This window comes from Falco peregrinus, chromosome 5 (genome assembly GCF_023634155.1).
Source record: "Falco peregrinus isolate bFalPer1 chromosome 5, bFalPer1.pri, whole genome shotgun sequence".
NCBI classification, from domain to species: Eukaryota; Metazoa; Chordata; class Aves; order Falconiformes; family Falconidae; genus Falco; species Falco peregrinus.
The window spans coordinates 65,033,266-65,047,607 of record NC_073725.1 but is presented as its reverse complement, the minus strand read 5'-3'; the positions used below and the strand labels follow the sequence as shown (position 1 = coordinate 65,047,607).

The 14,342-nt window shown below is 56.6% G+C and overlaps 1 protein-coding gene across 1 annotated transcript; it reads right to left on the bottom strand.

The window, feature by feature from the left end:
• Positions 1-12,333: 12,333 nt before the first annotated feature.
• Positions 12,334-14,342, bottom strand: LOC129784465 (acrosin-like; the record flags this gene model as incomplete). The annotated part of the gene is made up of 4 exons (XM_055804003.1): positions 12,334-12,697; positions 13,164-13,303; positions 13,578-13,861; positions 14,200-14,342. Coding segments are annotated over 4 exons (909 nt in total), but the record flags the coding sequence as incomplete, so codon positions are not given.

Below are 14,342 nucleotides of genomic sequence, written 5' to 3'. Positions count from 1 at the left end.
TGTCCCTCCCAGAGCCTCGGGCCACTTACCCACAGCTATCCCATGTGCCATGCACAGGACAGCACATGGCCAGCAGGACAACGAGGAGGAGGAGAACATCCATCACTACCAGCAACATGTGGCAGCTGCAAGAACGAAGGCTTGTCGCCACCACTACGGCCACCGACAGAGTGCCCGCAGGATTCCCGTTCCTGGGGTACCCTTGGACACGGGGCTGATGTCACAGAGTGCCTGGTTCCAGGTGCTGGGCGTGGTGGCAGTGGGGGAGGGATGGGTGGCAACAGGAGGGGTTCCAAGCAGGACTGGAGGCGGAAGCTGGGATCGCACACCCCTGACAGAGCCCCACGCAATGCCCTGCTTGCACGATCAGGGTGGGCAGGCCCCGTGGCAGGCAGCAGCGCCTGGCTCCCAGCTCTGCCTGCTAACAGCTCACAGGGCAACACCCAGCGTGGCCTCGCAGCCTCTTTGGGGAGTTCCCTGCCGCCCTGCTCTCTGCAGCCCTGTGCCACCGGCTCCTTCCCAATAAACAGACACACAACAAAGAACACAATGACTACAGCAGCATGCGCGCGCTTGGGTGTTGAAGAGCCAATGTGTTGATGGCCGTGGCAGCCAAGCAGTGCTCGGCAATCCAAATAAGCCAAGCACAGCCCAGCAACGTCAACCTTCCTGCACAAAGCACAGTGAAATGCAGGTGCAGCACACTCCTCACTGGCTATGTCAGACACAGCAACGCGCTCTGGCAGGTGTCGTGTCCTTGCTGTCTGTGAGTTGGATTGCTGTTCTGGGCACCCACTGACCATGGCACTTGTGGCAAGGGCAATCAACGTGAAGCTCTAGAGAGAGAAGGATGCTCCTGCTCGCAGCCCAACGTGCCATTGTTCACAACTTTGCAAGAGCTTGCATCAGTCTCACCTCGTCAGTCTGTCTTCTGCCGCTTACTGAAGGAGCCTTGCTCACTCTCCTGCTGGAGTGCAGGAGAGAAGCAGGAGCCAGGCACGTGCATTGCATTTGCACAGCAGGGCTAGGTCCCTGGAGGGTCGAGGGCAATGGCTTGAAGGTTGGCAGCCTCCAAGCTTGTGAAAGGTGCGGCAGCTCCCTGCTGCCATCCTGGCTTCTGTGGTGAGGCATAAGGCGCACAGCGGAGGGAGCAATCGGGTCCCGAGGAGGAGGACCACACAGGCTCTGTCTGAAAGTGGAAGAGCTGCTCTCAAGGCCCTTGAGGCGCAGCAGGGCTTCCTAGGCCCCAGAACTGGCCTCCAAGCAAGCGGGCTCAAGGCTGCTTTGTGTTTTGAAAAGGGACCGGCAGCCGGTTCCCACGTGTCTGCTGAGAGCAGGCAGAAGGCAGCCTTGGAGAAGACAACTTGTCTGCTGGGGAAACCCTGCTCTTTCAGCACCGGTTTTGGCAGGTGGCTAGTGGGGAATGCCGTCAGAGGTGGCCACACTTCACAGACGCTTGAAGGAAGAGACTGGGGTCATTTGGCGGAGAGGACTCTGGCAGGGACAGCAGTTCCCAGGCAAGCCCGTCAGTAATGGCACACAAGTCCAAGGTGACCTAGCTAACAACACCCGAAGACCACGTGTGTTGACAGATGGGGCAAACCTGGGAGCAAAGCGGGGAAAAAATAACTGGGGTTGGCCCCGTGTCTGGGAGGAGAGCAGGGCTGAGAGAGGCAGGACTCAGGGAAGATGAGGGGCACGTATAAGCACGGCAAATGGAGAGAAGGGGGGATCAAGGAGCCGGTCACACAGAAGCAAAGTGCTGGCTGCCTTGCTTGCCTGAGCCCTGCGCCTAATCACCACAGTACCCACTGGCTTCTTTTGGAGAGCCACCCCAAAGCCCTTCCTGTGTGGTCCCATTCTGCTCCTGCCACACGGTGGGTCCCCAGGCCTGGCTGCTAGCAAAGGCCGACGGCAAGACAGGCCACAGGCAGCCAGCACTTGGAAAGCCCCAGTGTCTCGGGCCAGCTGCTGCTGGGAGCCCTGTGCGCGTGCACAGCTCACTAGTGAACCTGAAGCTGGACGAGGTGACAAGCAAGAGGGGAGAGAGAGCCTCTCAGGCATGTGGATGGCCTGCGGTGTCAGCCGACGTGCCTGCTCAGCCCCAGCGTCCCCACCTTGCAAGAGGACCAGGCCTGCCAACCACTGGCCACCTCTCCACCTCCCAGAGGCAGGAAGGACTTGGAGGTGCTTGAGCATGCATGCCCTCAGCTGCTGCCCACCTAGGCATGCCCCCCCTGCGGGAGCTGCAGAAGGGCCTGCCTCTGAAGCTGCCAGGACCGTCCTCCTCTTGCTCTGTGCTTGGGCCCCGGCAAGCCATGGTGCTGCAGCTCCCAGCTCTGTTCCTACCCAGGACTGCAGGGCATGCCTCCAGCTGAACTGGGATCTCTGGAAACATGGGCATGCCCTTTGCTTCCTCTTGATCATGCAGTGAAAGGAGTTCTTATGGCTCTGCGGATGATGCTGGAGCATGCTCCCTCCCCAAACAAGTCCGGCTTTCTGTCCAGAGGCCTCAGGTGTTCCTCGTAGCACAGAGCGCAACTCCCCTGCACTCCTAGCAGGCTTGGTGCGGCAAATGAAGAGACGGGACGCAGCTTGATGCAAGCAAGTTGTCCGTTTATTAGTGATTTTCTTACACATATACACGTTTCTACCTTCTACATATTACACACTGATTGGTTAAATCTTAAGCGTAAAAAACACTGATTGGTTGATATTTAAGGCACACCGTTAAAACAATAGGAACTTATTGGTTTACCTTGACATAGCAACAATTTCTATTCCAAAATTAGGGGGCTTCTTTCTACCCGGCTTTCTTGATTAACAAAGTTACTTATCGGCGCTATGCGTTCCCTTATCTGGCTACTTGTTTCTCTGTCCGTCTGGTTGCCTCCTCAACTGTAACGGCGCAGGGGTCTGCAGTTAGCTTGTTCCTTTGTTCCCAGGGCTTGTGCCCTACAAGTTCTAACAAGTCTCTATTCATCAGGCTATCAGTTCTTGGACTCTTGTCCTTGAGGCATTGTCCTACACCAGCCCTAACTTTAGCCTCCGTCTGCAATATCATGACCCTATCCACTACACTATAGTGGTTGGAACCACTGATTTTTTGCCCATTCTCACCCTGGGGAGCTCGGCGAGCATGATAGGTTCCCCAAAATCATCCCGTTTATATAACTCCGGCCCATACTTTAGTGGGGGAAACATCACGAACCTCTGTAGAAGTGTGGGCACTCCTTTCACCAAAGAGGGGTTATTTTGTCCTGAGATGGCCTCACTGTATGTTCGCTGCTACTACACCCACCTCCCTTCACCCTCTGGAGGTCACACTTTTAAACTGCTTTAGAGACTCGTCTCTTGTTCAATTCTGTCGCTTAGTCCTTCTTCACCTCTTTTCCTCACGGACAAACAGAACCGCGGACTCAGACTCTGCACTCACTTCGTACCAAGGTAGGTCTCAGGCACACACACAAGAGTCTCTCATAAAGAACCTGGCAATTTCTGTTTCACTGAGAATCCTGTCCGTGACACCAATTAAAATGTTACATGCCGGTCTGAGACCGGAGCGTGGTTCTGTTTCTATTCTCGGGAACAGAATGAAGACTCAAAATGGAGTCAAGAGCCAAGGAACTTTATTTGCCCAACAAGAAATACGTGAATGCAAAGGGGGAGTGAGAGTGACAGATTAAGAGAGGAAGGAAGGAAAGAAAGAAGTTAAGAAGGAAAGGCTTACAGCAACAGCTACCACCCCGGAGCTGCGGTGTCCCGACAGTCCGATACGTTTCCATGTCCGGTGGGGGAACGTTCCGTCCAATGTTGGTTCCTTTTTTTTATAGAGTTGTTACAAGCTGTTCTGCTTAACCACACCTTCCACCTGTCACCACTGTCACCGAAATTGGGAGTCAAACCTCTTAACACCATTGCAGCATTAGAGCAGCAGGCACTCCTTTATTGCAGCGCTGGGTGCTCGGTGGCATCTCCACAAATCAGGCACACCTGTGTAGGTTTTACTGTTACATTTATACAGAAAATTACAAGGTCATACACTCCCAATTACAATGATTGGTTAGTAATTTGCATATAACTGTTATATTTGCTGTGTCATCCTTTTCTGTTACTACGCTTGCACAGGGGAAGGGTCTTCAGCTGGGCAAGGGTCTACTTGACCTGTGGGCATGATTTTTTGGTATTATAATGAAGGTAGTTCACTTCAGGACACCTTAAAAGTTAGTTTTGTTGCCAAGTGGGACAGCTGGATATTGGCCTTGCCAAGCTGTCCAATAACTCATCCCATACACAACAGAACCTGGGCGCTCTGGTTGTGGTCTGAGAGTAAGGACTAAGCTTAGTATGGTCTATAGCACAGGGATTTCAAATAACAGTCTGCGATAACAAGCAGCACAGCGATTCATACCTCACTGGTCAATAAGTATTAATGTAATTCTATCACGAAGGTTAATTCCTTAGAATCAAAATCTTCTTGTAACTAGCTGTTACATAAACACAAAATATAGGAAGATTCAGTAAAATTTTGAGATAATCTGCACCACTAGGATAAAGTAATTGTGGTAGTGGGAGATCACGATCTCCTACTCAAATGCCCCCCCCCCCCCCCCCCCGAAGAGGGGGAATCCCCCGCTCGGGGAGCATGCCCAGTCAATTTAAAATGAACTGCACCTTTAAATTGAAGCGAGAAAGCAACTAACCCACAATTAGTTAGTAGGTGTAGACTTTGGGCAGAACTAACCAACTTCACTGTATAAAGATGTATTGTGAGTACAACTAAGTGTTAGTTAGGAGGAGCGATCCCCCTTGCACCCGGCGCCGCAATAAACATACCTGCGTTATAACTTATCGTGAGTTATAGAGTTTAATTCTGCACGTCACACTGGCCTAAAGCAGTGAGGGAGTCTGAGACGTGAGCAGCTCCTGGCTTCAGTTCAGCCCGCTGCCTTTAGCTTCCACTCAGGGTGGGGTTTGGAGCGGGGCCCCAAGATAACTCGGGCTGTGCTCCTGGGCATGACCCAGGGGGCACCCGCACCACCCTCTGCTCACCGGTGCCCTAGTTCCACGCTTTCTACCCAAATACAGCCCAGCAAATGCCAGCCTGAGTGGGGCAAGAGCATCCCACGAGTGCTGCCCTTGCTGCTGGCAGGGCTGATGAGCAGTTGGAAGGACAGAGAAGAGCAATACCACTCACACTCTGAGCATGGGCTTCCAGTGTGAAGAGCACCGTGCCATCCTGGCTCAGAACAAGGGGCCACGCAGACACCTGCCAGGGGCTTCACACCCTTCAGCCGATGCGTTCAGTAATCCTTGCAGCACTGTACTGTGTTACTCCACCGGGCTGGTTTTTTTAAACTGGTGTTTCACATTCACCTGGCAAACACCACCCCAGAAGCTCAGAGCTCTGTCCCCACCTCCAGCATTGCGTCTGACCTCAGCCCAGGGGGGTGGCTGGTGCGTGACTGCGGCTGTGGTGCTGTTTCCTTCAAAACACAGTTGCTTGAAGTTTTCTGGGGTTTTGCTTTTCATTCAAAAATAATGTAGGAAACAAAATCACTTGTTTAACACCAGCTGTCCTGGCCTTTTCTCTTTGCCGGGAGGACGATCCTGGCAGGGCACCAAGACTGGGAGCGAACCCCCCCATGCCACAGCAGCACCAGTGGGGACGGGAGGTGCCGGCAGCCCCAGGAAGCTGTGCCGAGTCTCAGCCCAGCCTGGAGAGGCCAGCGAGGGCTGGGGGGCTCCAGGCACAGCGGCGGCGCTGGCATGCCCCCCAGGGACGGCACAACCTCCAAGGAAAAAAGCGGAAAAGGCTCCAGCTGGGGCTACTCACCCGCTTCGGTGGTGCAGGCAGCACCCAAGGAGGGGTGGGAGGTGGGGGCTCGGTGTCTATAGGAGGTGGTGGGGGTGTTCATAGGGTGCAGCTGGGTCCCAGCATCAGCAAATGGGGCAGAGAGTGGGAGAGGGGCTGAGCTGGGGGCCATGAGCACCAAAGGCATCCTTTGCAGGATTTGTATCCTGCAAATGCCATTAGTCCTGGGGGTGCTTTGAAGCCCATTGATGCCTGAGCCCAGCCCTGGCGTGCAGGATGGTCCTTTGCTGGCTCTGCTCTGATGCCTACTGCTTTGCCCTGAGTGCTCCCAGTTATCCCAGTGCAGGTGGCACTGGGGGGACCCCAAATCCTGATGGATGTACCTGGGCACCCCCAAAGTGGTCCTTTAGCACCCATTTTTTCCCTGAAAACCCAAACCCACCGAGGGAAACATCTCCGCGGAGTGGATCCCTGGGGAATGCAGCGGGGTGGGCAAAGACGGGGTCTGTCACTGTGTGTGCAGGAGGTCTGGGGGCTTGTGTCATGCTCTCCCCCCCAGCATCCCCTGTGTACACAGCCACATGTCCCCAGCTGTGACACCCCCAGGTTCCCCCTGCCCCACTGCTTCCAGGGACGGCAGTTTCCCTGCCCGGTACCTCTCCACTCACAACACAACTTGAGACAGGTCTCAGCACACAGTGGGGCTTTCCCCCATCTGATAGGGAGTGGACTGGGGGCAAAAGGGGGCTGGGGAAAGCAACTCCAAGCCGTGGGGGTGGCATAAGGGAAAGGAGGGGACATGTCCCCCCAGGTTTGGGAGCAGGGAAGGGCTTGTGGTGTTTTGCTCTGGAGGTGGGGAGCACCAGCTGCCCTGGGCTGGGCAGCACGGCGGTCGGTACCTCCCTCTTCCCATCAATGGCAGCGCTGGAAGAGGGAGAGGGGGTTTCTCCAACAGGACAGAAGCAAACTGGTGCGGGGATGCTCATCCCTTGGCACAAGCGAGAACAAACCAGCGGGCTCCAAGTGGGATTCACTTCTGGCACTAAGCCGTGTGCGGCTGCTGCCCTTCTCCCTGAGGTCCCCATTCCCTACCATCTTCAGCAGCACCTGAGCATCATCATGACCCTGCTGCACCGCCCGGCTCCCCCAGACCCCCTTTGGGGCCATCGGCTCCCCTGGCAGGGGCCACGGGGGCCAAAAGTGGGGCTCGTGGTGGTCGGGGGGGGTCAGGGGGAGCCTGGCAGCACGGGGCTGGCACAGGCCCTGGGAAGGGTTTGGACAGGGGCAATTTCCAGCAGCTCCTCTGGTGCCACGTGCCCGCAGAATAAGGGGTGCTGCCAGCCACCCCTTATGCATGAGGGGAAGATCCCAACCCAGAGCCACCCCACTCAGGCCACAGAGGCACTGCACTGCCCGTCATCCTTTATTGCTACTGCCTTCAGCTGCTTGCTCTCCTGCTCGGTGGGGTGGGTTTGCTCGCGGACCCCCAGTCCCGCTCAGCTGCCGTGGTGCTGGAGTCACTCCGAAGGGGCTGGACGAGGAGCCCCGGTGGCGCCTGGCAGAGCTGCCCATGGAATGAGGCTGGCCTCTGCTCCAGCGAGGCCACGGTGCCTGGGGTCGAGAATCAGGGCTCAGCCCCCCTGCAGCCCTAGGGGCGGGCAATGGCTGTGTGCAGCTCTGCCAGCCCAGGACGGGGCAGGCAGCAGTGGCACCTGCCCGGCCAGAGACACCCTGAAACATGGTCCTGGCCCCCACCCTGAAGCAGACAGGCTGTAGTCCCACACTGGCCAGGGCTGCCCCACCATGGCCACCCACCTCACTCCAGCTCCAATGTGGGGACCAGTTGCCCCATGCGCCAGCCCTCCCCCTCCATCCCATTTCACCCGTCCCCATCCCACTCCAGACTCCATCCCACCCTGCCTGGCTGGGGGCATCGACCCCTGCTCGCCCCCACCCACTGGCTGACAGTAGGGTGCCCTCTCCCCCCCGGTACCCCAACAGACCATACCCAGCTGGCAGCTCAAGGACCCAACCCTCCGGGGCTGTGAGAGCAGGTGGCCGGTGTCCCGGGCATCCCTCTGCCTTGGGGACAGCTTGGCCTTGTCCCTCGGGAAGCCTGAAAGAAAGACCAGAGGGAGGCAGGCTGGGGGGCGCCAGGGTGAATATGGCTTCATGCCAACACTTCTGCCCCCTTGGCACCCGCTGGATCCCCTCCCCAAGCGTGCCTTAGCTGTACCCTCCTTGCCCACAATCACAGGCAGCTGCTTGTCCTGCCAGTCCCTGGGGATGCGGCTGTCTTGGCCCAACAGCTCCATCTTGTCGTGCTGAGGAGAGAGCAGCGTGGCTGACACATGGGGCTGAACTCAGCATGCCCAGGCAACCCTCCCACACCCAGCTCTCCCTGCGGAAACTGAGTCATGCATCCCTCCCAGTGCACAGCATCACCCTCCCAGCCTTGGTCGCCCCTCCAGATCCCTACCTTTGTCATCCCTACCTTGATGGGGCACAGGATAGGGGGCTGGAGTGGCCGTAGAGCACCCGGTGGGTGAGGCTGCTGCGGAGCTGAATTTTGGTGACTTATCTCACAGGAGGCACCTGATGCCCCAGCAAACCTGAGGTCAGGCTGAGACCAGGCACAGCTCATCACGTGGCTTCTGCACCACTGAGGCAGAAAAATGGGCTCGATGGGGCAGCGCCGGGCAAGGCTGTAGGACCCCACAGGCCTGGGGCAAGAACAGCTGACCCTCCCCAGCACATCTCTGCTCCCCTGCCCTGCCCAGGCACCCCCAGACCCTCTGCCCACACCCGGAGAAGAGCCCTCCCTTGCTGTGGTATGACATCCCCAGGGGCCGGGGATGGGTCCCCGTGTCCCCTACCTGTGGCCGTGATGCTGACGTTGCTACTGCTTGATGATGGCACCCGGGTGCCCAGTGAGGCAGGGGTCAGCGGCGGCAGCAATGGGATGGCCGTAATTCTCCTGGAGAAGGCAGGAGCCACGGGTGGGTGACAGGGGGCAAACAACCAACCCTGGCTCAAAGCAGCGCCCCAAAGCCCACAGGCTTGTAGCCAAAGGCATCCCCTGCCTGCTGCTGCCACGAAAGGGTCCCCACCCCCCCACAGGCACGTAGGGCTGCAGAGGGACCTTGGCAGGGTTGCTCCCCCCAGGCAGACACCCTCACACCTGTGGCTGCCCAGGGCGCGCAGGGGTGCGAGGGGAAGGGCGCAGGCTCCCATGCCTGCCATCCAAACCAGCCCTCACACCGCTTCCATCCCTTCGTCAGCGCTAATTACCCCCCTGCGCCTTGCCAGGAGAGCAGGTCACAACCCAGCTCCCCAGCACTGCATGTCACACCCCTGCTTGGGGAGATGAGCCGTCACCCCCCCAGCCTTGCTCCAGAAAGCCTCTGCACCCACTCCCACTTCTGGTTTGGGAGGGCTCTGTCCTGCACGTGCCCCCTCCTCCTGCCTCCTTTCATGTCAGGAACCTGCTACCGGTGGGAGGAAAAGGCACTGATTCCTGATCAGCATCCCCACACTTTGCTGGCTAAAGTGCTCCGATGCCAGGGTACCTCGCGAGCACCAGCTGGGATAGCTGGAAGGAACAGGGCGAGATGCCCAAAGCCATCCCCATCCCCACTGCACTCACCCAGCCGCATCATGGGCCTCTGTCGGCAGCACCTTCTCCTTGAGCTGCTCCAGCGTGTCCTTCCAGTGTGCCGTATTATCCTCTGTAATGTGTACCCTCGAGAACTTGGTGTGTGGGTTAGGAGGAAAAATCCACCGTGCATCCAGCATGGCAATAAACCACTGTCAGCTTCCTAAACTGTCCTTTGGCTCAGAGAGCTTTCTTGGTTATGATTTTCGGTAACAGAACATGGTGACCAAACGGGACCCGCTTTCCGGAATCTCGACAGACCAGAGAAATCGTGAGCCCCGCAAGCACGCACCGGAGTAGTTTTGCCAGGGTTCTGAGATTCCCTGGCCAGGTGAATCTCCGTGACAGCTCTCTGGGATAACAGCGACATGGTCATAAACACTGAGGTTGCTTACAAAGAAGTCGTATCGCATTGCGGGTTGAAGTCCCCCTGGTGGGTCAGAGTCCCCCCGGGATATTTGAAGTGCACAATTGTCCAATCCATATGCTGTTACGCGGATGCCCAGAGGCCGGATTTTGCCTCACGCTCAGGTGAAACTTTGTTGGATTTTGTTTGCTGGATTTTGCCTCTGTCCAGTTTTGTTTGCAGGGTCTGGTTTAGGTATTGAGCGTTTATGATTTTGAAACTTTGTACACATGGGATCTGGTCATTCTGCTAGATGGAGTTGGTTCTTCAGAGTTCTTTTGGGTTGTTTATTAAGATGCTGGAGCAAGTTTTGGGGTGACCCCCCCACTCAGACAAAATGGGCCGAATATTGTCATCACTGGTGGCCCTTGTATACCTTAGGTGATCAAGAGAAATGGCCTAGGAAAGGGAAGCATAATCTCCAATACAGCATGGCAGTTCATGTTCTTTTGGTACATGCAAAGGACAATGGGAAGAAGTCCCATAAGTGGGTTTGGTTTTTTGGCCTTGAGAAACAATCATGGAACAAGAAGTAAACATACACTCATGATACTTGATGGTAATGTATTGATAATGATGGAGGGGAAGTTAATTATTAATTGCCTTGGTGTTGTTCTGCTTGTAGTGTTGGGAAAAGGTGTTTGAAAGGGGAGAATGAAGAAGAGGATGTGCAATTTCTGGTTTCAGGGCAGTGTTGCTGGTAATAGGGAGAGATTTTGCTGAAGGTAAAAGAATGGTGTTGGGGAAAGCTCAGGAAGAGGATGCGAGGATAAATGGCTTTCGCTGCTTTGTTTGTGGGGCAGTCAGAGCTGCCTCCCTGCCCACCCGGTGATCTCTGCTGCAGAGTTGCTTTGGGTTTCCTTGCCCACTCCGTTACGGAGCAGCCAGAGCCAGCAGGCTTCTGAACACTGTGGGATTTCTCCTTTCAGGTCTGGTTGATCTGAATGAGGTGGGCACCTGGGGGGCTGCTCCTATGCCAGCCTAAATGGATCTTCCCACGTGCGTGCAGCTGCATTCCAAAGAGCCAGACACGCACATACACACAGAGAGAGTGCCACAATGAAAGGGCAAAACAGATTGACACAGACAAAGCAATACCTTGACAAGTATCCCTGCAGATGTAGCCACTGCTTACATCCATGTGAATGCAGTCCAGGCCTTTCCTGGGTTTCCACATGTCCTGGTTTCAGCTGGGATAGAGTTAATTTTCTTCTTAGTGGCTAGTACAGTGCTGTGTTTTGCCTGTGATGTGAGAACAATGTTGATAGCCACACTGATGTTCTTAGTTGTTGCTGGGTAATGTTTATACTAAAGTCAAGGACTTTTTGGATTCTTGGGCCTTGCCAGCCAGAGTGCTGGGGGAGCACAAGAGACTGGGAAGGGACACAGCCAGGTCAGCTGCCCTGAACCAGCCAAAGAGGTATTCCATACCATGGGACGTCATGCTTGGTATAGAAAGTAGGAGGGTTAGCTGGGGAGGGATCGTTGCTCGGAGACTGGCTGCGCATCAGTCAGCAGGTGGTGAGCAGTTGTACTGTGCATCACTTGGGGGTTTTCTCCCCTTTTCCCTTTTCCTTTGGATTTTACCCCTTTCCTCCACCTTTCCATCCTAATTGTTACTATTATCATTGTTATTACTGATGTTCTTACCTCTTTATTCTGTTTAAATTATGAAATTGTTCTTATCTCAACCCTCAAGTTTTACATTCCTTTCTGATTCTCCTCCCCAGCCCTCCGGATGAGGGGGAGTGAGCAGGCGGCTGCGTGGTGCTTGGTTGCCAGCCGGCATTAAACCATGAGACCAGAGGATGAGGCTACTGAAACAGAAACACAGCCTCACTCCCTGGATTCATAAGCACAGCGTGTTCGTAGATGCCTCAGATAACAGTCTAGTAATAAAGTCCATGTCATATGTGGGGCTCAGAGCCAAGGCTCCCTCACCAGTGCCTGGTGCAAGCCTTGGGTCTTTCTAGATCTGTGTTTCCTGGGCCCTGAGAGTCCACGTTCAAGTTCGCTTGCGCCTCATACAGACGCACACAGGGATCCCACCAGGAGCGGGCCTAAGGCAGTCTGTGCTTCCAGCTGCCATCCCCAAGGCCCTGAGCCCCGCAATGTCCTGCCTTCCCTTGTTCTACTGCACCCTCATCCTTCTTGCTGAGCAGGCAGAGCTTCAGCCCTTTGCTGTGACCCTTTGTGCCCGACTTGTCTGCCTGCAGCCTGCTTCCTCCGGCAGGTGCCGGGCGTGGAAGTCCTGGCCTTGCACACGAGACTGAAGAGGACTGGCGCCTGGTTAGCCACAGAACTGAAACACTTTATTGCAGGGACTCAGCCAGCTGAGCTCTTCCGTTGAGAGGAGCGCGGGCAGGACAGAGCAGGCCTTTGACACTGAGGCTGCCTTTGCATCAGCAGGCATTGCCCCAGCGGGAAATGGTGGTGGTGGTGCGCTGCAGCCAGCCCTGGATCCTCTCCGTCCTGCTGATCAAACCTTTTCTCCTATTAGGAACTGCACCAACTTCTTCAGCCAAGAAAGGAAATCCCACAGCTTCTGCACTGGAAGTGGGCAGGGTATAAACCTTCCTGCTTCTGTTGGTGTTGGCCTGTGAACGGGGGTGGAGGTGAAGGCTGGCTGCGGCCTTGCCGTAGTCGCTACTGCTGTGTGCAGGCCCATCTGTTCCAGGATCCAGTTGTAGAAGTGCTGGGTGGAGGTGTAGACTCCGGGCTTCTTTGCTCTCGCACAGCCCATCCCCCAGCTGGTCAGGCCAACAAGCCAGAAGTAGTCAGCGCTCTTGTCTTGGCACACAAGAGGCCCACCGCTGTCCCCCTGCAGCAGAGGAGAGAGGATGAAGGGGTTGTTGGGTGGCCACCGTCAGCCCAGTGGCTGGCTCCTTCCCTCTCATGGCACTTCCAGAGCTGTATTTAGTGGCCAGCCAAGCTCTGGAGAAGCTTTCCTGGGAGGGGGCGGTGGGCCTGTAAGGCAGGGCTCGCTCTTCCTGCGGCACGTTGGTGCTGCAGGTGTGTCAGGAGGCTGTGTCTGGCTTGGGATGGTGAAGCTCTGGGCTGCCAAGGGCACTGGGTGGGCATTGTGAACAAAGTGCCAGGCCTCTGGGACAAGGCAGGCAGGCCCTGGGCAAAGGCCCTACCCATGGGGAAATGGGTTTAGGCCCTCAGCAGTGGGGATACAGCAATGGGAGTGTGAGTGGCCAGGAAAAGCCCGTGACGGTGCAGGTTTGGGCGGTTGTGGCGGGGCTGCCCGTGCTGCCGGGGCTTGGCTTGTAGCACGCTCCTACCTGGCAGGTGTCGATGCCACCCTGCGGATAGCCAGCACAGATGTTGTGGGTGTGGATGGCCCCTCTGTACCAGCCGCTGCTGTTACAGACCCCGGCATCAATGAGGTGCACCTGGGCCTCCTGCAGCACATACGCCGATCCTCCAGCTGTGAAGAGCACAGAAAGGAATGAACACCCAGCAGCTCATTGCCAGTTCTCCTTCCCTGCGTGACTGAAGCCCTATCCCGGGGCTTGGCTTTGCATGTGGGGAGGCGCTGGACCGCTCCTTCCTTTCTGCCTTGCTCTGGGTCAGTGGCTCACGCCCCCCTCTCTAAGAGGCATACGTCCCCACAGCCTGATTCTGGCTTTCGCCTCTGCCGTCAGGAAGAGCAACCTGCCTCCCCAAGCTGGCCGAGCTTGCACTCGCAATGTGACTACATTTTGGGAGCTCACCTCTTGCAGTCCTGGCACCCCAGCCACTGACGTAGCACTCTGTCAGCTCCGAGACTCTCAGCGAGGCATCGGGCACGCAGGCAAGCTGTACGTAGCTGTTGCACTGGACAGGCTGCTCCAGTTCCAGCAAGGCAATGTCGTTTCTCCACGTGATATTATTGAAGTGCTGGTGAACCAGCAGCTGCTTGATGTTGCGCACCTGGGCCTCAGGTCCCAGCTGGGTCAGCCGGGTGGCACCTACCACCACCTGCCACATGGTGATGTTCCTGGAAGGCAGATGGAGAGAGGGCTCAGAGTGAGCAGAGCCACATGCTGCAGCAGCACAGCAGTCGCCCTGCCTTCTGCTTGGCGAGGCAGAGAGGAAAGCAGTGCTTGGGAGGGTGCGACAGAGCACGTGCTCCTTGGGCTCAAGCAGTGTCGAGCTGGAGGCTGCTGGGAAGCAGTGGCATGAGCCCAGCCTTCTCCTGAGCAGCCTCTCAGGTGGCTGCGGAGTGCCCAGGCACTGGGCGTACTGCAGGGCAACAGGACATGCTGCAGCACGTGCTGCTGTGCTCAGGGCACCTGCTAGAGTGTGGGGCTAGCCCCGATCCCTGGTCCTCCTTACCTGGCCTCGATGAAGCAGTGGGCTGATGTGAGGACCCACTGTGGGCTGATGAGGGAACCCCCGCAGATGTGCGCCGTGCCTCCTTCCAAGGGAGCCTCGATGCTGACGATCCAGGGCCAGGCCCCTGGCTGGGCATCTGTGCC